A 19,967-nucleotide genomic window follows, 5' to 3' on the forward strand; every position below is an offset into this window, starting at 1 on the left:
ATGGGAGCCGTCTAGAGGGCCCCAAATATTGAACCATCTATCGGGAGGTTCTCCTAGGCCTGGGTCTCTCAGATGTCTGCTGCCCATGGGAGGTTCAGGGACCTGATCCAGGAATACAGGATTTCTATCTGTTTTGGCCATTGGTCCATCTGATCCAGAATGCTGGCTCCTACAGCGACCAATACCAGAGATGACAGAAAAAGGAAAACTCTCACAATGCATGTCCCAGCACAATACCACATGACCAGGGCAAAGAGGTTCTTTCCTCAGCCCTGTGGTCAGCCTTATGCCCTGAAGCTGGAGATCTGGGGTATCAGCCCGGTCCCGTCATCAGGAGAGCATGGAAAGAGTTGGCTCCTGACAAGACACTTCCTGGGCTGCACTGAGGCGGGAACAGCTCTCACCTCGTGGGAATATACCCGGGTCCATGAAGGTGGCCATGCTGAAGTTGGCCAGCACAAAGAGGAAGACAACAGCATTGTAGATGGGGATGATCGGGGAGATGTACAGGCTGAGCCCCGGGCACCTGCACACAGACACAAGAGATGAGACAATGCAAAACCACCTCAACTCATGACTTAATTGGACTCTAGATAGGACGTCCCCAGCCCTTCCCACCAGCACCTCCCCAATTTAGTCTAATAACTGCATTCTGCAACCCCAAGAGAAGCCCTTCAGACTCATCTATCCAAGGAGGGACTCCGGGCAATGCTGTTTGGAGCTGAGAACTGGAAAGGGGTGAGGATAGAGTCCTGCCCTCAACCCTGTGTCTGAAGGCAGCAAGAATAGTGTTTAATATCCTTTCCCCAACTGCTGCTCCTTGCTGCAGAGCTCAGTACGGCAGCAGTTGGGCAGAGGACAGAGTGAGGGGATGGACGTGCTGGGCACTGGACAAACCGTCCCTGCTGTGCTTTGCAGTGTCCCAAAATGGAAGTCCACATTCTACCCCCGATAGGTGGGTCATATTTCCCACTGGGCAAACACTGGAGCAGGGGATTCACATTCCCCAGGGGAGCTTAGGAACCATATTGCACAGGAGTCAAAGAATTCCCAACACACAGCCATTAACCCTTCTCTCCCACAACAGGCCACTCCCCTTGGTTCTCTCCAGAAGAGCCAGCGAGGACAACAGTGCACTTGGAAACTTGCCTGCAGCCTTCTCAGCAGGGCTGGGGTATGCCAAATAGATAAGCAGCACTAGGAGACTAGTGTACACAGAACTGATTGGGTCCCTCTTCTGGGACAGAAGGGGCACTTGGGCCCTCCAGCAGAAACAATGCCCAACAGGACTGGCCAGTCTTCTGGGCCACAGGTCCCCTGGCTAGATCCTAACCTTGTTCCACTGGGCACCAGCTCTTGCTTGAGTTGGCTGGTATAGAAACTCCTGCCCATAACCTCTCCCTACTCTCCTGAGACTAGCTGGCTTTGAAATGCAGCACATACTCTCCACACTCTGAACAGCAGTTGCTGGGCATGGGGAACCCAGAGAGTCCAGGAAGGGAAGTGATTAGCAGTGGGCACATAAGGGAAACATTCTGCTGGGCCCCTCTGACCAGCTTGGAAAATCCACTGGAAGGGGAGAGTGAAAAACAGTCCTCCCCTTCCACCCCATCACAAATGTCCCCTCCAAATTCAGCCATGTTGGAGGATGAGATGGTCATCCCCCAGCATGCAAATGATGGTTCCATCTTGCTGTGTGGGACCTCACCATGCCCTGAGTCTGTACTCAGGGAAGGATGGCCCAGCGGTTTGGGCTCCAGCCTAAGACTTAGGAGAGGTGGGTTCAATTCCCTGCTCTGCTACAGACTCCCTGTGTAACCTTGTGAAAGTTATATGGCCTCTCTGTACCTTAGTTCCCCATCTGTACAATGGGGATAATAGCACTGCCCTGCCTGAGACACTACAGGAATAGGGCCCACAAAAGTACCTAAGACAGATGGAGCCCTGGACAAACCAAAAGCAGGACTGACTCAACTTATTAAGGCAAACTAGACAGCGAGGGAAAGAAACAGGACAAGACAGTGTGACCAACAGCTCCACACACAGAGAGCTTGCAAGAAAAAAACATGTCCCCGCCACCACATGTGCAGGGAGACCAGGTTACAGGGGGGAAAGCAGCTACTTAGCAGAAAGAACCCAAGGAGAATGTCCAAGTGAAAAAGACAGCCGTATGTCTGAATACTGGGACAGTCAGTTAAAGCTCCCAAACAGCCCTAACTCTGCCTTGTGCCTATTGTACTGGGATGTGGGGGATCAAAGAAGTTAATTGTCTGCTCCCCAGTGTCCTCAGGGGGACAAAGGAAAGTCACGAACATCTAGGCTGTACAGGAGGAAAAAGGTCTCTAGCTGTAGCAAGGAGGATGGAATCAGAGGGGACATCTGGGAAGGGCCCACCTTTTTCTTCTGTGATTATACAGCACCCAGCACAATGGTGCTCTGGTCCATGGCTGGGGCTACTAGGTGCTACCAAAATACTCCTAATAAATAATGTACAGTGCTTAGTTCATTCGTGCTCTTGTCCCTGTCCAGGGCCCTTATGTGCTACTGTAATACAAATAATAAAATCTAGCTCGGTCACGGATGGTGGGTCTGAGATCCACAATGACTAATACTCTGCTATTGCTAAGTCTGGTTGGTTGGAGGTCAAAATAGGGCAGACAGTGATAAGGGAGTTCCAACCTTATTTACAGAATCCCCACCACGATACCCAGACCCACTGGAATAAACCAAACCCCATACAGCAAAGGGCTCCTACAAACCTTGAGGTGCATCTCAGTGCTGCAGGCCAGGATGTAGGTGGACTGGCAGAGCTGATGAGGGTGGGGCAGGACTGAAAGAGCAGGAGCCAGACTGAGGTGCACTGGCAAAGCAGAAGGCATGACTGGAAAAGCAGGAGTCACTACAGAGTAGGATTGCGTACTGCGGAGCAAGTGATGTTACCGGTGTGACATCCCTTAGAAACATGCCACCACCCACCCTCCAGCTCCGGAAAACTCATATGGTGTGGGAGGGCGAGATGTGCCACGGGGGAGACAGGGCTCAGGTGCCCCTCATTCTATATAGAGCTCCCCCAGGGATAGCTCAGTGGTTTGAGCATTGGCCTGCTAAACCCAGGGTTGAGAGTTCAATCCTTGAGGGGGCCATTTAGGGATCTGGGGCAAAAATTGGGGATTGGTCCTGCTTTGAGCAGGGGGTTGGACTAGATGACCTCCTGAGGTCCCTTCCAAGCCTGATATTTTATGATTCTATGATTCACCCCCACACACTGCTGGGTGTTTGGCTGGCTGGCTAACAGCTCCTCCAGAATCACAGGAGGGTTTGGAGGGATGCTGAGTGTGTGTCAGAAATGGTACACACTGGTAGGGGAATCACCATTCCTCCTCCCTTGGAGGAGCTTGGGCTCAGGAGACAGTGGGCTTCCCCCTTGAAGGTGCCGGTGTAATACCCTAATCTGCTTTGCGGCTGGGAGTTTAATCCCACAGATCTAGGGCAGCATCTGTCCCTCTCCCCCCAACTCAGAGCAGTCTGCAATACACACAGAGTGATTTAGGCAGCAGGAGCACAGAGACAGATGAGAGCGCATGGCCGGCTGCACAGGATGACATATGGCATGACTGGGGTAATCCATGGCAGCCTCAGAGTCTGGGGCAGCAGTTGTGGGGCACACACTAGATTGGGCAGTGATGGCCTGCCCCACTGCTCATTGTTCCACTTCCAGCCCCTCCTCCGCTGCCAAACACTGTCATTTAACATTCCCTTTAAGGGACAGCTAGGACAGAAAAGCCCACTTTAAACCATCCTCTCACATGCAGGTTGGTGGGAGCACAGACAATCTCCAGTGGAGGGCAGGAGTGGGGCGGCAGCAGCAGCAGCCGCCGCACATGCTATACAAACCCTGGCTCTGGGCCTGTTAACCAAAACCAAAGTATGAAATGGCACAGGGGGAAGAGTATGTTCAAATGCCAACATCTACAGACTAGGCCTAGCAAGAGGCAAGCAGTCCAGTGATGCCGGGGGGAAAAGACTAGGTGGCAGGCTGGGGGAAAGAGGGGGGGGACTCAGGGAACTGGACACAGTCTGTCTGCTCTAGGGCATCAGTTCCAATCCAGTCTAAGCTTCAGGGGACTCTCTGGCACAAAATCGTCACAGATGGGGTTGTGGAGGAGCGATTCCAATCCAGCCCCAGACCAACAGGGGGAGTGAAGGGGATATTGGGCTGTGGAGCTTGTCTCCTCCAGAGCAGCAGTTTCAATCCCACCTCAGGTTCATATCCCACTTTTGTTTCCCATCATGCTGCTGAAGCAGTGATGCAGTCAGAACCATCACGGCCATTTGTACTGCTTGTGCAAAGGGAACTGGGGAGGGCCTTGGTACATTTCTCAATGGACATATGTTCCCATCCCAAAGTCACCAGCATTTACTTAATCCTCCCCATTAGTAGTCTCAGCAGAGAGACTATGGCTGGACTGGCCACAGACTGAAGAGTCTCTCATCACCTCAGGGCTAGAGTTAGACACTGCTGGGGGAAGCAGGCCCTGCTGCTGCCTATGCTGTCCCTGCACACCCACTCTGTTAGTGGTGCCTGTTCTGGGAGTACCTGGCAGGGCAGGGAGCTGCCAGCAGGTAGAGTGTGGCCTGGATGGACTGGAAGGAAGAAGAGCCATGTGCAGAGAGGTAAGGGAGAGGTAAACAGTATGTCCCTGTCCTGGAAGCCAAGGGAGGAGCTGCTGCACACACCTGCCCTGGCATGCAGCTTTAAGCAGTGGGAGAGAGATGAAAGAAGGGCAGGGAGGCAGAGGAAGATAAGGGTGTGGGGAGAAAGGAGAGATGGCTAGAGAGCAGGCAGGCACTTGTGGCCCCACCCAGCTGGAGGAGGCGTTGGGACAGGCTTGCTCATTTCCCATCTGATAATTAACCCAATTAATTCCCCTCACTCTCTCCTGGCAGGCCATGGGAAGGGAGCCTGCATCCAGGTCAGTGTCCCTCCCCATATACTCTGCCACCAAACAGGCTCTCACTTTCACACACCCCCACGTTGGCCTGGGTGGGCAAAATGGCGACTACCACTGACTGAACAGGCAGAAGCCTTCCAGCCCTTTGCCTCTGAAAAAGTGAGAGGCTCCAAAGCTGCTATAGCTGAAGTGGGACACCCACTGAGAAGGAGAACCAGACAGCAACTTTGGCTAGTGCAACTGCAATGCATGGGGAGGGACTAGGGGTTGAGTGCACAGGACTGTGGGTCAGGACCTACGTTCCCTCAAAGCAGCACAGACCTGCCGGGGCTGCAAGAGGCGCCCCTCCCCCAGCCCCAACACGGACATGCCCCAGACTTCCCGCAGCTGGGGGAGAGGAGCCCCTCTCTTGGCCCAGGCCTGCCGAAGCTGCTGCAGCTAAGGAGAGGTGCCTCTCCCCCTGCCCTGAGCTGCTGCAGCAAGAGAGGGCTGGGGGGAGTCCTCTCTCTCCCCACCACAGCCCCAGGGCAGCCTGCACCCCCAAACTGCTCATCCCCAGCCCAACCCCAGAGCCCACGCCCCAAACCCCTCATCCCCGGCCCCATCCCAGAGCCCATGCCTCCTCTACCCCAACCCTCTGCCCCAGGCCTGAGGCCCCCCCCCCCGAACCCCCTTCCCCACCAGAGCCCTCATCCCCCCCACCCCAACATGCTGCCCCAGGTCTGAGCCCCCTCCCACACCGTGAACTCCACATCCCCGGCCCCACCACATGAATTTTGTTATGTGCACCAATATGAAGGTGATGGGTCACACATCAGCTCCATATTGGTGCACATAACAAAATTAATTCTGCACATGGACAAAAAAAATTAGAGGGAACACTGGTCAGGACTCCTGGGCAGCTGGAGTTGTAAACAAAAGGAAGTGCTGGAACAGAACACACAGCAATGGGAGGTGCGGGGTGGGGTGGGGAGCCAGAAGTAAGATGGGGCAGAGGAGGACTTGGGGGAAGCATGGGGAGACTCCCCCAAGAGCATGTCCCATCCTACCCCATAACCTGTGCTCAGCTCCTTCTCCTCACAAGGGTATGCGCTATCTGGGTGGCCCTGCTACCTGGCTCCCAACATTGCTGAGCTCCCAGCAGCTCCAGTCCCTTGCGCTCCCTTGCCTGGTCCTAGCTCCAGCATCCCTGGCTCCCTCACTGCTGACCCACCGCCAAGCAACCCCCATCCAGGCACAGCACCTGCTGGCTCAAAGGATGCTCTGCAACCCAGGAGAGAAAGGAGCCGCCTGGACCAGGATTAGCAGAAGTACTGGAACGCCATTCCAGCTCCTAAAAAAGGTGCTGAAACAGTGTACTGGAGCATTCTGGCATGGCTTGAGCCCTGCTCCTGGGTGCTGTCCCACACTCTGCCACAGACCTGCTAAGTGATCTTCGGCAAATCACTTTCCTTCTGGGTTTCCCAGTCAGTCTCACACACAGGGAAGTCGGGGCAGGGAGAAGGCTAAATCCACTAATACTCTCAAAGTTCTTGGTGGCAGAGGTGCTACAGATGGCATTTTCTGCTCCAACAAGCCCCTCTTGCAATAAGCCATAACCTAGGTTCCTTTCTACCTGAACAACCGTTAGCCACAGAAAGCTAAGTACTGCCCATCATGCACAAGTCAGAGACTGGGAACGATGTACTACACAGGCTGTGTGAAGTGAAACTGAGGCAGCCTGGAGTGTCACGACCCCGCCCCTAGCAGGTTCATTCCATGCCTGACTAGCAGCATCAGGCTTGGTTTGCGTGTGACTGTGCCGCGAGCGCCCAAGCAGCCTTACACCATCACTGACTCTACCCAGGTTTTAGTAATATTATACTAGTACCAGAATGGAACCAAAAGTGTGTGGGGTAGAAGGGGTGGCTTTCAATCCTTTCCATTCCTGGCAGGGGGATTCCCTACACAGTGATTCAGAATGGCACACGAAGCTGCACTCCAGAAGCCAGCCAGGCGGCACCCTGCATGGGAAAAGCCTTGCAAGGAGCAGGTAGACAAGGAGAACACAACCACGCTTTTGAAGGACACCCTTCCTGGGGTGGCTAAAAATCCTCTTCTGCCACAGCTCAGATCACATCAACCCTCAAATCCTCCCTAACTCCCCCCCCTCTTTCCCTTCAAAGCTCTGCACTGCTCAGCCCCTGCCCAAGCCACCTTCCTTCCTCACTGCTTCCAAGCTGCCCCTTATGCTTGGAGCTATTTCCTGGGCACCTAATCACCACTCCTTTTGTTTGGACAAATTCCTCCTTAAACCTTGCATCTTTCAGTGTCAATCCACTCTCAAAAGCGACCTTCATCTCATTGGCACCCTGGGCATCTGGCCATTCTTCCTCCTCTCCTGATGCTATACCTACAACCGTCTCCTCTCTCCCTTGCAATGCCAACAAAGCAAGTAACCAGTCTTCCAGCAGGCAGATGTACTGTTCCTGAGTGGAATGAATGGCAGAACCCCACACTGAGCATTCCAGTACAGAGGGAAAATTCGAACCCAAGCAAGGAGGAAAGTGGACTCCCTCCCCTGGACATTTCAGGAGGAAAGAGTCAAGTTTCTAAGAGACAGTGATGAACACTCAAGAACGAGCTGGGTGAGAAAACAAAAGCAGCCTGACTTCAGCCCCAGTAGCGATCCCAGTGCATCAGAATCAATGACAGTTCTGACGGAACAAGTCTCCAACTGCAAAGAGAGCAGAGGGATTAACTCCAGCAGTTACTCTGATTGGGGTCTGGAGTGCCCATAACAAGCACTTTAGTGGGGAATCTTTTTATTCCATTCCAAAATAGTTTTAGGTGTTCAGAGCCTCCATAACACATTCTTCTCCATGTAGTTCATAGAAAACTAAAGTGATTGCATAGCACCAGCTCCCCAGTCTCCCCTATCTGTCCTGGGGAAAGTCTATACGCACCCATATCAGGTCTAGTTATAGCCCACCAGGAAGGCAAGCTGCCAAACCAAGACCATTTGGTACACAGTGAACTTTATACCCAGAACGGCAGGCCAGGGATTCAAAGCCATTGCAGTCTGGGATTTCAGAGCAGGAGTTTAGGATCTGAGCCAAAGCTCAGAGATACCCAGATTCCACAAGGAAAAAAAAAATCCTCTTCCAGATCTGTAGTATCCACACTCCAGGGGACTAGTGTTCCTGACTCCAGCCACAGCAAGACCTGTAATTCCAGCTCCCAAGCTCAACAGCAGCCACAGCACAGCACACTAGTGACACAAGTCACACCTCCAGGTCACCCACGGGCAGTGGAAGCCATGCTCAGGGCACTAATGGCAGCATTCACATGCTCAGCCTTTATGTTGTGGAACCTACACACCAGTACCAGGATTCACATTACCAGCCTCTAAGTGCTCTGGGTGTGTGGAATCCACTATTCCAGGAAATGTGAAGCCTGACACTAGTGTACTTTGATGTGTAGTTCCTACCAGCTAATTGTTTCAGCCTTCACTCTCCAAGCAAAGAAAGATTCGCATACCAGGTACTAGTGCCAGGATTCCCACACTCAGTTTCCCAGCACAGTGAGATTTCCTCAAGGGCAACAGTGCCAGGATCCACCCTCCAAGCGCCAGAGATAAGGAAGTTCTAGGCAGGTACCATTTGCTCCTCGCAGAGCAGAGACCCAGGCTGATGCTGGAAGGAAGCCTCATTATTTGAAGACAGACAGGGCAATGCATTCCTGCCTTTCATGCTCCTAGGTAGACTGGACTTCCCACACTGAATCACAACATGCCAAGGGAGAGGCAGCAAGGACAGTGAATGTTTCCATGCTCCTTTAGCCTACACCAAACCACGGGAGGTGGGTCTCCACATAGCGGCCTCAGTGACCATCGGAATCCCAGGGAACTGAGGTTTGCTCTTATGTTTAGAGAGAAATCAACTGATTTCCAGAGGAGCTGTTGAGGCTTGTCTTTCTACTGTAGATAACAACAGAGCGCTTGGAAACTCAATAGTTCCAGCCCACCAGGCAAACTGAGTCATACCTTGGGAGCTAAGGCATAGATGGTTTCTCTGCTAGTCACACTGGGAGAAGCCAGTTACTCAATAGACCGTGCTTTTTAATGCAGCCTGATCTTCCTCTCTCCCCAGAGACAGCAGTTACAGCACAGGCTCAATCCCACCCCCAAAACCCCCTCCTCTTCTAGTGGCTATTTCACTTCCTCCTGGGAAACAATTACTCCACAGGAAACAACCCCCCACGTTTGACTCCGGTGCTGCATTCTGACCTTTCCCTCTGTATGGTTAAGAGCAGATGCTGCTGGCATTATCACATTCACCAGGCTGAACTGTGATGGCGCTGAACTGTGATATCCTGGCCTTTCCAGTTTCTCTCTATACTCTCATTGCAAATAACCCTCCAGCTCCATGTGATTGGTTGCATTTTGTCATGACTGCAAGGGGTGCAATCCAGCTAGGACTCTCTGCTCAGATTCCCTGTGACAGGCCCACTGGAAGGCCTGATACCACAGCCCACCCCAATTCCAACCCAAGTCCAGGGAAATCTGATCACTGTGTCCCTACTCCACGCTTCCTGCTTTACTTTCACTATTGCCCACCCACCCCCATGGGGCAGGAGTAAGCTCCCATTTCCTCCTCTGAAAAGGGAAGTTAGGTTTCCATGGCCCATTCATTCCTTGGATTCTCAGCTGAGACTGACAAATGGAAAAATCAATGTCAGCAGTTTTTGTGATATGGACTCATGTGACTGTCAGAGACTGAGCCTTCTCAGTAATCAGGAAAGATCAAAGAAATCAAGAGAGATCAGTGTGACCATAAATCTCAGCACCTTCAAAACAAAATAAAAGATCCACTATAAAACAACCCAGAATAATGCCACCAAAATGCCTCCAATAAACCAAGTGAAAAGAAGAAATGTGCATGTTCACTTTAACAAACATGTAAGGAACTCAAGTATCATAGGAATAGGTTCATTGTAAAGAAAGAGACAACAAGAACACGGGCTGATAGCCACCCCTGCAACCCACACACTCTTCAACTCATTTCAAATAGGAACCAAATAGCTGTGAGCAGATGAATTTCCATCACTACTGACCTGGTACAGGTTTGGCTGGGGCCCCAAAGGCAGGAGAGAGAATCCATACCCTAGTCACCATCCCCCTGACTGAAATGGAGCTGCAGCCATCAGTGCAAAAGACTATATTCCATTTCATATCTCCTGAGATAGTGCTTTTCAAGGTACCTGACTTTCCAATGCTTTCAAACTACAAGTACTATACAGCAAGCTGAAAATTCAAACCCATCCTTGCATTTGGATGGTGCCTTTCTGTCTGCAGAATGCCCATAAGGAAAAGGACTGGGGTGACTGAAGGAGGACGGGGAATGAGGGGTTAGCAGCCACTGGCTGCTTTTTTTGGTACAGACTAAAACAGAGGTGGCCACACTACAGCCCGTGGGCCACATTCGGCCCGCAGGACCATCCTGCCTGGCCCTTGAGCTCCCAGCCAGGGAGGTTAGCCCCCAGCCCCTCCCGTCCCCTCCTGTCCCCCCTCCTCTGCAGCCTCAGCTCTGAGCAATGGGGCTGTGAGCTCCTGCCGGGCAGCGTGGCAGGCTCTGTCTGGGCAGCGCTGCTGCAAGTCCTGCTGCTCTGAGCAGCCTGGTAAGGGGTGGGGAGGTTGGATAAGGGGCAGGAGGTTCCAGGTGGGGGGGGGCAGTCAGGGGACAGGGATAGGGCAGAGGATGGGGGGGGGCTGGAGAGGGGAAAAGACGGGGTTGGATAGGCGTGGGAGTCCTGGGGGGCCTGTCAGGGGACAGAGGTGTGGACAGGGGTGGGGGCAGTCAGGGGACAGGGGGGGTTGGATGGGGGGGGTTGGTTAGGGGCGGGGGGTCCCGGGAAGGGATGGTCAGGGGACAAGGAGCAGGTGGGGTTGGATGGGTCGGAGGTTCTGAGGGGGGCAGTCAGGGGGCAGGAAGTGGGAGGGGGCAGATGGGGGGGTTATGCTGTTTTGGGAGGCACAGCCTTCCCTACCCGGCCCTCCACACAGTTTCAGAACCCCGATGTGGCCCTCAGGCCAAAAAGTTTGCTCACCCCTGGACTAAAGTTGCAGTGGGGGAGGTTTAGATTGGATATTAGGAAAAACTTTTTCACTAAGAGGATGGTGAAACACTGGAATGCGTTACCTAGGGAGGTGGTAGAATCTCCTTCCTTAGAGGTTTTTAAGGTCAGGCTTGACAAAGCCCTGGCTGGGATGATTTAACTGGGAATTGGTCCTGCTTTGAGCAGGGGGTTGGACTAGATGACCTTCTGGGGTCCCTTCCAACCCTGATATTCTATGATTCTAAAACATAAGAGATGGCAGCTTGTTTGGGGAAGTGGGAAATTGTGCTGCAACTTAACTGGCTTAATCAGGGAGCTGGAGAGAGGGCAGCTAGGAATTTGGGGAGGAATCTGAGCAAAGGGACAAATAGCAGCTGTACATTAAGAAACCTCTGTGAAAGGTGAGATTATATAGATGGCCAAATTGTCTTCAAAGGGGAAAGACAGCGAAAACTAGATTTACTGAAACTCAGGGGAGCAGGCCTGGAAGGGTGTGAAGGCAGTGGGGAGAGAAATGGACCCAAAGGGCTTTCTCTGTCCTAAATGATATAAAATGTTCAGGAGAAAACCGCAATACAAATTCACAGCTTCTTCCTCCTTGAATGGGGGACATAGCCTACTTCGTTCTTTATTCTCATTCAAGCCAATGCTGTTTTCTCAGCTTTGTCCCAACAGTGGCCAACGGCCCTAATTAGTTTAAACCATATTATGTGACTTGATACCTCTGCTAACTAAGTCCATACATTAAAATGGACTTCTTGACTTAGGCACATAAATCCTATGTCAGGTCTCAGATGAACTAATGGGCAGCACAGATTACATGTTGGAAAGATGCAGGGAAGGATCCACATGGGCCACAAAATTATGAAGTCTCCAAAGATAGCCATCCAGGCAGAGTAAATAGAAACCCAAGCACCAGTCCGATTCTCACACCCCATTGCTGAGGAATGTTATCACAGGCCAACGAGGGGCCTGCAAGTCTTTACATGGAACCTACTTCTTTCTCCTCATCTCTCTTCAGTTTAACTCCATGTAACTATGTGTGTTTTGTTTTCCAAATCAAATGCTTTAGGACCAGTGCCAGCAGCACAGCCCTTATAAGCAACCCTACAAAAAAACAAGACAGCTCTAGTGAGCAATCCTACTGGAGGCAGTTTGGGACTGAGCTGCTCCCATACCCGACCACAGGCTGTGGAGAGAGCAGACTGAAACATACCAGGCTTGCACCAGTGTCTCCTGATTGCTGCTGTCACTTTCCAGGGAAACCAAGAAGGGGAGGGGACCTGTCTGTAGCCACAAACAGGTGGCTCACAAGTGACAGAGGAGGGAAAATACAAGGACAATGATTCAATCTCAAGAATTGTTATCAAGTGAAAGTAAAATCAGATTTGCAGCCTTATGTTCCTTTCTAACCCACTCCCACTCTGGGCAACGGGGCTGCGAGCTCCACAGCGCAGCTGCAAGGGGAGGGGACCTGTCTGTAGAAAAAAGGCTCAAGAAGGGACTCAGTTTCCAAGCTGAAGGAAACAATACAACATAGCCCTCAATAATCTGACTGGCAATGTTTTGGCCTCTCTGGGCTGTGCTCCTGCCTGGCAGTGCTTTGAGTTTTAATCTGATGCTGTAAAGTAATTTAAACAACTTCAGCTGACCTACAATTAAATGACTCTGCCCAGGTATTTCCATCCTGAACAAACCTGCTCAACAGTGCAGGTTTTTAAGTAATTGCAACAAGGCTTTGCAGCTTGCAGCCCTGTGATAAGAAGATCTAGTGGGAGAGGGGAGCTCACTCTCATACTCAGTGATTTTTCACAACCGTCCAGCTGCTGGCTCACAGATTGGTGGGAACTGCCCCCTTTTCTCATACATTTCACTCTTCTTCACCACTGTGAGATGCTGCACATCACAATGATGAGGAAAACGGACTGTGCATCTTACTCCAGTATGGAAATGCCATGAATGACAGCTCACGGAAAGTGTACAAATCTGGGGTGCAAACCCCGAATTCTTTCCCCATTTTGTACACACTGCTACATGACCAGGCTGGCATCATCAATCAATTTACTTGTCAGGGGAATGATATTTTACATCCCAAAATGGCAAGAGTGTTGTCCTCCTTTCACTCCTCAGCACTGGAGTCAAAGTGGATATACTAAAGCATGTCTGATTAAATAAATGCCTTGAGTTCCTGTGCTGGGAATTCTGAGGGCTACCGGACAAAATGTCAGTCACCCCAAATCACACTTGGGAGCAATCAAACCAGCACTACCCTTCCTATCTAGATACATCATCCTTCGATACTCTCCAAACGCCCTTTCAACTCAACAGCTTTATGATGAAATAGCAAGCGAGGAAAAAAACATGCCCTGCCCTTCTCTTTTCACTCTCCTATTGAACAATCAACACTTTAGATAAAGTGTCGTCCCCCCCCCATGGGCGGCGGGTATAATAGGCCAGGGCAGGCTCTGCCTCCCCTAGTGCAGCCGCCGCTGTGGGACCCAGGTTGCGGGTTTGGTGAGAGAAATTTTTGCTTTTTATTATGCCCTGTGCAGGTTCCAGGACGGCTGTAGAGACACTGTGCGCTATTCAGCTTCCTGGGTTCATCAGTAATCTCCAGGGAGATTACTGATGAACCCAGGATGCTGAGTAACATACTGCCTCCTCAACCGCCCCAGAACCTCCATGGTGCATAGCAAAACCTCAGGTTCTTCTTCCAGAAGAGAGAAGAGGTTTTCAATTTTTGCAGGGCGGCTTGGGGTCTCCAGAGGGGAGGCACAGCTATGGGGGCTCTGGCCAGCCTGGGGCTCCTCTGAGCAGGTTGGGGGGTTCAGGGCTCTGGCTGGTCTGGGCCTCCTCTGGCAGTGTGTGTGTGTGTGCGGGGGGCTCTGACTGCAGAGGGGGCCTCAGGACTCAAGCTGCAGGGGGTCTTGGGGCCATGGGGGGGCAGAGTCTCAGGACTCCAGCTGCTGGGGGGCCCAGGGCTCTGGGAGGTGGAAGGGGTGGAGCCGGGGGCTAGTCTCCCCAAAGTGGAGCTCCACCCACCGCCCAATACTAATCAATCCCTTTGCCAGCCAATATTAGTGGCTCCTCCAGTTCAAAGCTAGGGTTCAGGCAATAACACCCAGCAGGGAAAATTCTTGCCCAAGGCTTAATAAAAGACCTTCAGCAATGGCAAGTCAACTCATGAACTGAGCGAACTGAATTTCTCAGCTGCCCCTCCGTTCTCAGAGGCAAGAGCATCCTGCTGCTCCTCACTCATTCCATCTGGTAGATGTGCTCCACAAAGACCAGACATCAGAGCAGCTAGTGTTTGAGAGGCACTAGGAAGAGGAGAGATCCCTAAAGAGGAAGGGCAGCATCCACCCAGGCAGGGAGGGGAAGAAGAGCTTGATTGACAGTTGACTCCACTGGAGTTGGGTAGGTTCTAAAGGGTCACGTCTCTTTTGCATCAGTCTTGACTAGTCTATATTTGGTACGTTCGAGCCCTGAGTACCTGATTAATCTTTGCTCAGTGGCTGAAGCTTCAAAACCACTTCCCCCACTCCACAGAGGTTGAAAGAGAGAAGGAGCCATTCTCAAGTCTCAGCAAGATTAAAGCCAGAGATGGAGCCAGCTGGCCAACCAGAGGGAGCTGAACTAAGAAGTCCACCCTAAAATAAGTGGGCATCTGAGCACGCAATGCACTTTCCTCCTCCCCTCTACAATAAGACCAAACCCTAATGCTGGCAAAATTTCACTTCACATAAAAAATCAGGATATTTCTAATACAGTACTGGGATAATTCTAACACTCCCAGAACCCCTCACATGTTACCAGCAGGCGCTGGAGAGAAAACTCCAAGCTTGAATAGTATAGGGGTTTCAGCAAAGAGGCAACATCTCATTGCTTTGACAATGAGCCTCTCCAGCACATAAATCATTCCCTCTTCCCCACTCACTGTGCTAGCTTTAATTCCTCAGAAGTCACATGTGTACTGCTATTTTACTGAATGGAATTAGAGAGACTCTCTCATTCACTGAGGTCTGGAGTTCCTGCATACCCTAGAATTTAGAAGAGCCACAGCCACACCCTATATGCAGTGTATAATATGCAGAGTCTTAAAGGTCAAGGGCACCTGAGCTATTCAGTGCAGAGCCGGTTCTAACTCTCACAGCTTGGAATCAAGATACTTTTCCAAGAATGGGAGGATGAGATGGGAACAGCAACAACTCACATAAGTTGGGTCCTTCCCAGGCCTTGAGGTCTTATTCTGTCTGCTTGCCACTGAATCCAGAACTTAGTCAGCTCTGCCCCCAAATGAGGATGAAAAAGAATCCTACCCCAGAAAAACTTACCCCACCAGAAAAAGAGGTCAATGCCCACCACAATATAAAGCCCCTCACAGCTGAGGGGTGAATATGGGGCATGAGTCTCCTGTAACATCACTGACTGGCACAGTCATCCCCCTAGCCCTGTCACACCAACCACACTATTATATCTCAATGCTCTCCCATGCCTAACAGTATCCAGCATGATTATTTACCACCACCCTTACTCATCAACCCCGGCATGATTATTCCCCAATCCCACAGGTAAATCAAGTCCCATTCCAGAGATACTGAACCCCTCAGACCACTCTTGGGTAAAATCTGAGATTAACTGCAGTGAGTGAACCAGATGGGGAGGGGCTGTGTGGGAGTCAAAGGGCATTACTCCTTGGACTTTCCCTTGTATCTTCCAAGTCAATTCTGTTAACTCTCTAAATAATTATTATACATACACTCCTACCATCTTTCCCGGATCCAACAAACTGCTTGTGGCTTTGGTTATCCCCAATACTGAAAACTCTTCCAGATTCATCACAGATACAGAGGTCACATGGGGCCACTATTCACACACAGGGCTAAGGCTCCTGGGCTAAGGCTTGTGTGTTATTCCAAATGTACAAAGACAGCAAGAAGCTGAGAATTGTGGCTCAACAGCTACAAGGCACCTTGCTCTGGCAACTGGATAGGATTCAGTGTATGCCATTTCCTCATCTTGACTGGAAAAGCCAAATAAAATATATCTGAACCCAGTTTAGGTGGTGGGGCTGCTTGGGGGCCACTCTGACACTTAAAAGCACAATTGCAGAGCCCAGACTTTAGATTCGAAAAGGCAGCATCCCCTCTCATCTCTTCAGCAGGCTCCTGACAAGAGATTAACTCCTGTATCAAGTCACCTCACCTCTCCCCCTGCCCAGATTTGACCTCCACACTCAGTCACAGTAGAGTATGGCGCCAATTTGATGTCTTAGGTAGCCCCGAGTCACTTTGTCAGCAGGCCCAGCTCCCCATACCTGGCAAACTATTTGTAACTCACGTGAAGGCAAAGAAGAGGGTGGTGGCTCCCACTAGGAAGATGGCAGCAGCTGAGACTGGGACGTATTTGCTGGGTTTGAATCTCTTTCCAGATGCTGCTGGCATGTTGGAGCTCTGGTGGGTGATCTGCCCTGCAGCATAGCCCAGGCCCAACTGGAGTCAGAATGGACACGAAAAGGGGGAGGGGACCTTTAGAAGGGAGAAGGAGGGGGGCAGAGGGAGAAGATGGGAGGGAGAAGTCGTGGGGGTAAGCAGTTACCCAACTTCCTGAAATATACTTAGAGTGTGTTCCAAATGGAGCAGAAGGAAACAATCCAGAGGAAGGATCCACACAGATCCTTGAAGGGAGAGGCCCAAGAACACAGCCAAGGGATTCCACACTGCCCCCTGAGAGTTTGGGGATGTATGGAAGGAGATTTAAAAAATAAAATGGGAAACTGAATTCCAATTTAAACTACTGCTGGAACACGACAGCTGGGAGCAGCCAAACTCCAGGTGCAAGAAGCACCTCCCCAAGCAGCTTGTGGCAAAGGCTGGCTTCAAAGAGATTTTATAAGTTAGGGTGGGGAAAGTGGCAAATGGAAGTTGCAGACTCTGCAGCAAATGGAGGGAAGCCAAACCGAGGAAGTCTTTTCCACTCTGGTGAGTGCTCCAGGAAAGGTGGCCAACTCAGAAACAGGCCGCCATTAGATTTCTTTGAAAAAACCCACACCAAAATCCCAAAGAAGCCTCCTCTCCTTTTCCTTTTTAATCTCTTCCTGGTGTCCAGCAGTCCCCTTCAGTCACTGCTCAGGTGGATGGGGTTATCCTGAAACAATGTGCTTGTCTTCCTCACACTGCTTGGCCCTCTCCTCCCCCTCACCCGAGGCAGTTACAGAAACACACACTCTGATTTCACCAGGATCTGAGGCTGGCTAGCGGTGGTTGTTTAATTTTATTTATTTCTCTCTTGACGGCTAAAGCCGGGTAACAGCTGGTGCGAGGTTGAGCTGTAAATCCTTTTCTTTGAAAGGGGGGGTTGGAGGGTGAAGTCAGTTGGCTTGTGTGTTTTCGTCTTCTTCCTATTTGTTTCCTTTTGTATGACACTCAAAACTCTAGCTTCCACTTGGTTTTTATGAACAAAATTGAATTTCAAATCCTTTCTGTAGTGATGGTGTCCACAAAATCCTGGGCAGATGAGGTAAGACTTGAAGGTTTTCAGACAATTCTGTTAAAACTGCAGAATGCAACTGATAATTAAAACAATGATGACTGGGTCCTTCTCACCCATGGCCTGGGTATCTAAGTCTGTTCCAAGCTGCTCCATTTTCACCTCCCTCCCGCATAGAAAACCATTCCTCAATCCATATTTGTTTAAAAAAAACATATAAAATAATTAAAACTTGACATCTGGAACTCCACACTTTATCTAGAAGAAAAAAAAAATCAAATTAACATGGGAATTCAGGAAAAATAATCATTTAACATATATTTAATATTAATAATGCACTCTGCACCTTCAAGGTATTGTATAAGCATTAGTGTGAAGAGGAAGACATGGACTAGAGGTCTTAGAACCAGGTTGGGGATCAAGAGATGTTGAGTTCTCAGCCAACTCTGACACAGACTCATTCTATGGGCTTAGGCATGTCACTTAATATCTCTGAGACTCAGTTTCTACATCTGCATAATTGGGATAAGGATACATAACTCTCATTGAGAGATAAACTGTTATTTTTAGTTAATAAATACTCACACTTTTGGTCTTCAACATCACTTTCCATGCTCAAGAAGCTTCACAATCATTCACTAACTAAGCAGTTTCAGGTAAGTATTATCCTCATTTTATTGTTAAGAAAACTGAGGCTCAAAAGTTGAGCAACTTGTCCCAGACCACAGGAGTCAATGACAGAGCAGAAATGAGAACTCAGGACATTCTGGCTTCTTGTCCTATGCTCAAGTTTTTTCTAGACTATTACAATTAAAGGACCCCTAGCCCCAGCTAGAGTTGTGCTCAGATGGAGTGAAGGGGATAGATAATCAGAAGTTTTAATTCTTTGCTGGGAAGGCAGGAAGGAAATGGGAAACAACCCCACAGGATCTTATCACCATCCCTCAAAGCAGGGCAAGAGATGCCCACAGAAAAACCCAGCCCTGTTGAGTGTTGAACACATTTACACTTGACTGCTTTGCATGAAGAAGAGTGCAGTTCTCACAAGAAAGCCCTAGTTAGTCTATTAGGCCACGGAAAAGGAGGTCTGACCTATGATCTAACTTGAGTGAGGGAGTCAAATTCCTTCTCCAAAATACAAAATGGAGGGGGGGGCGGGGAACAAGCTTCTCTCTGGAAATAAAATCAAGAGGTAGCAACCTGCACAAGAAGTCAAGAGCCAGTGAACCCATCACAGCTCAGGAACAACCTGAGCACAGGTTATATTTAATTGATTATTGTGGTTATAGCAACTCTGCTCAGTTCCAACTTTATTTGTAATGCATTCTCTACTCCACTAGTTCACTGTTTTATCATGATGCCTTTATTATTACATTAGGTAGCAAAATACAGAGCTGTAATAACTGTTCTCATTTTTCTACTTTAAATAAGCCATGTCTTTCATTTCTCTCAATCTCTCTTTTTTAGGTGAATTTTAGTGGTGACTAAATATGACAGATTGATATTCCTGGAGCTTGAAAGAACTACAGTACAACAAAAAAGATGTATTCTAATTACTAAAGTTAATTAGAACACAGACTAAACCAGTTAAGAGTTAACACAAGGGTTGAAGTATCCACTCATTCAATTGCCAGAGCAGAGTAAGAAATCTTTCCAAGTGATGAGGGCTTTAGGCTTTTGGTTTCTGCAGAATCTAATCTTAAATTTTTAAAATCAAAGTTTCCAGCCTGCACGATTGAAAGAAAACCTTTCCAAATGTGACTCTGCAAAACTGTGGTTTCTGAGTCTGCAGACAACTCCAATTTCACTCTACTGTTGCTCTTGCCTGTCCCAACCAGCAGCAGAGTGAAACTGACAAGATTGGTCATTTTCACAGCTACTATGCAGAACTTCTTGGCAGAAGCATCTTATCAATTTCATTCTGATGTTTCTGAGAGAAATACTGAACTGTAACAGAGGCAGGCACTCAGTTTCGCCACAAGCGAGGAGAACCTAAAACACAGAGGAACAGAGAAAGCTTTACAAAGGTGATCACTGTGATGTTGTTATCACAGAGCATGTAGAGAGACAATAGATCTAGTATGAATTAACTCACAATCATCTTAGTGGTGTGTTAACTCTGAAGTTTATTTAGGACAACAATGACAACACTGCAAACTATGTCACTAACTGAGTGCCTTAACTAACAATCAATGAGCTAACATGCTTATCTACTGTAACAGGACAGCCAACACATCTGGGGAGCGATACTTCAGTGGTTTGAGCATTGGCCTGCTAAACCCAGGGTTGAGAGTTCAATCCTTGAGGAGGCCATTTAGGGATCTGGGGCAAAAATTGGGATTGGTCCTGCTTTGAGCAGGGGGTTGGACTAGATGACCTCCTGAGGTCCCTTCCAACCCTGATAGTCTATGATTCTACATTTGAAAGGAC

General features: G+C 49.8%; 1 protein-coding gene across 3 annotated transcripts in view; it reads right to left on the reverse strand.

Moving 5' to 3' along the window:
• ZDHHC5 (zDHHC palmitoyltransferase 5) overlaps nt 1–19,967 on the reverse strand; it is a 43,605-nt gene that overhangs the window by 12,553 nt on the left and 11,085 nt on the right. For all 3 annotated transcript variants that reach the window (XR_012159282.1, XM_073346758.1, XM_073346759.1), the window contains 2 exons: nt 16,389–17,795; nt 405–526 (listed from right to left, as the gene is read on the reverse strand). Coding sequence is in view for 2 of the 3 variants with exons in the window: in XM_073346758.1 (XP_073202859.1) it covers nt 405–526; nt 16,389–16,492 (226 nt within the window). In the remaining variant the exon portion in view is untranslated. The remainder of the gene's footprint in view (nt 1–404; nt 527–16,388; nt 17,796–19,967) is intronic.

Source organism: Lepidochelys kempii, chromosome 6 (genome assembly GCF_965140265.1).
Source record: "Lepidochelys kempii isolate rLepKem1 chromosome 6, rLepKem1.hap2, whole genome shotgun sequence".
Taxonomy (NCBI): Eukaryota; Metazoa; Chordata; order Testudines; family Cheloniidae; genus Lepidochelys; species Lepidochelys kempii.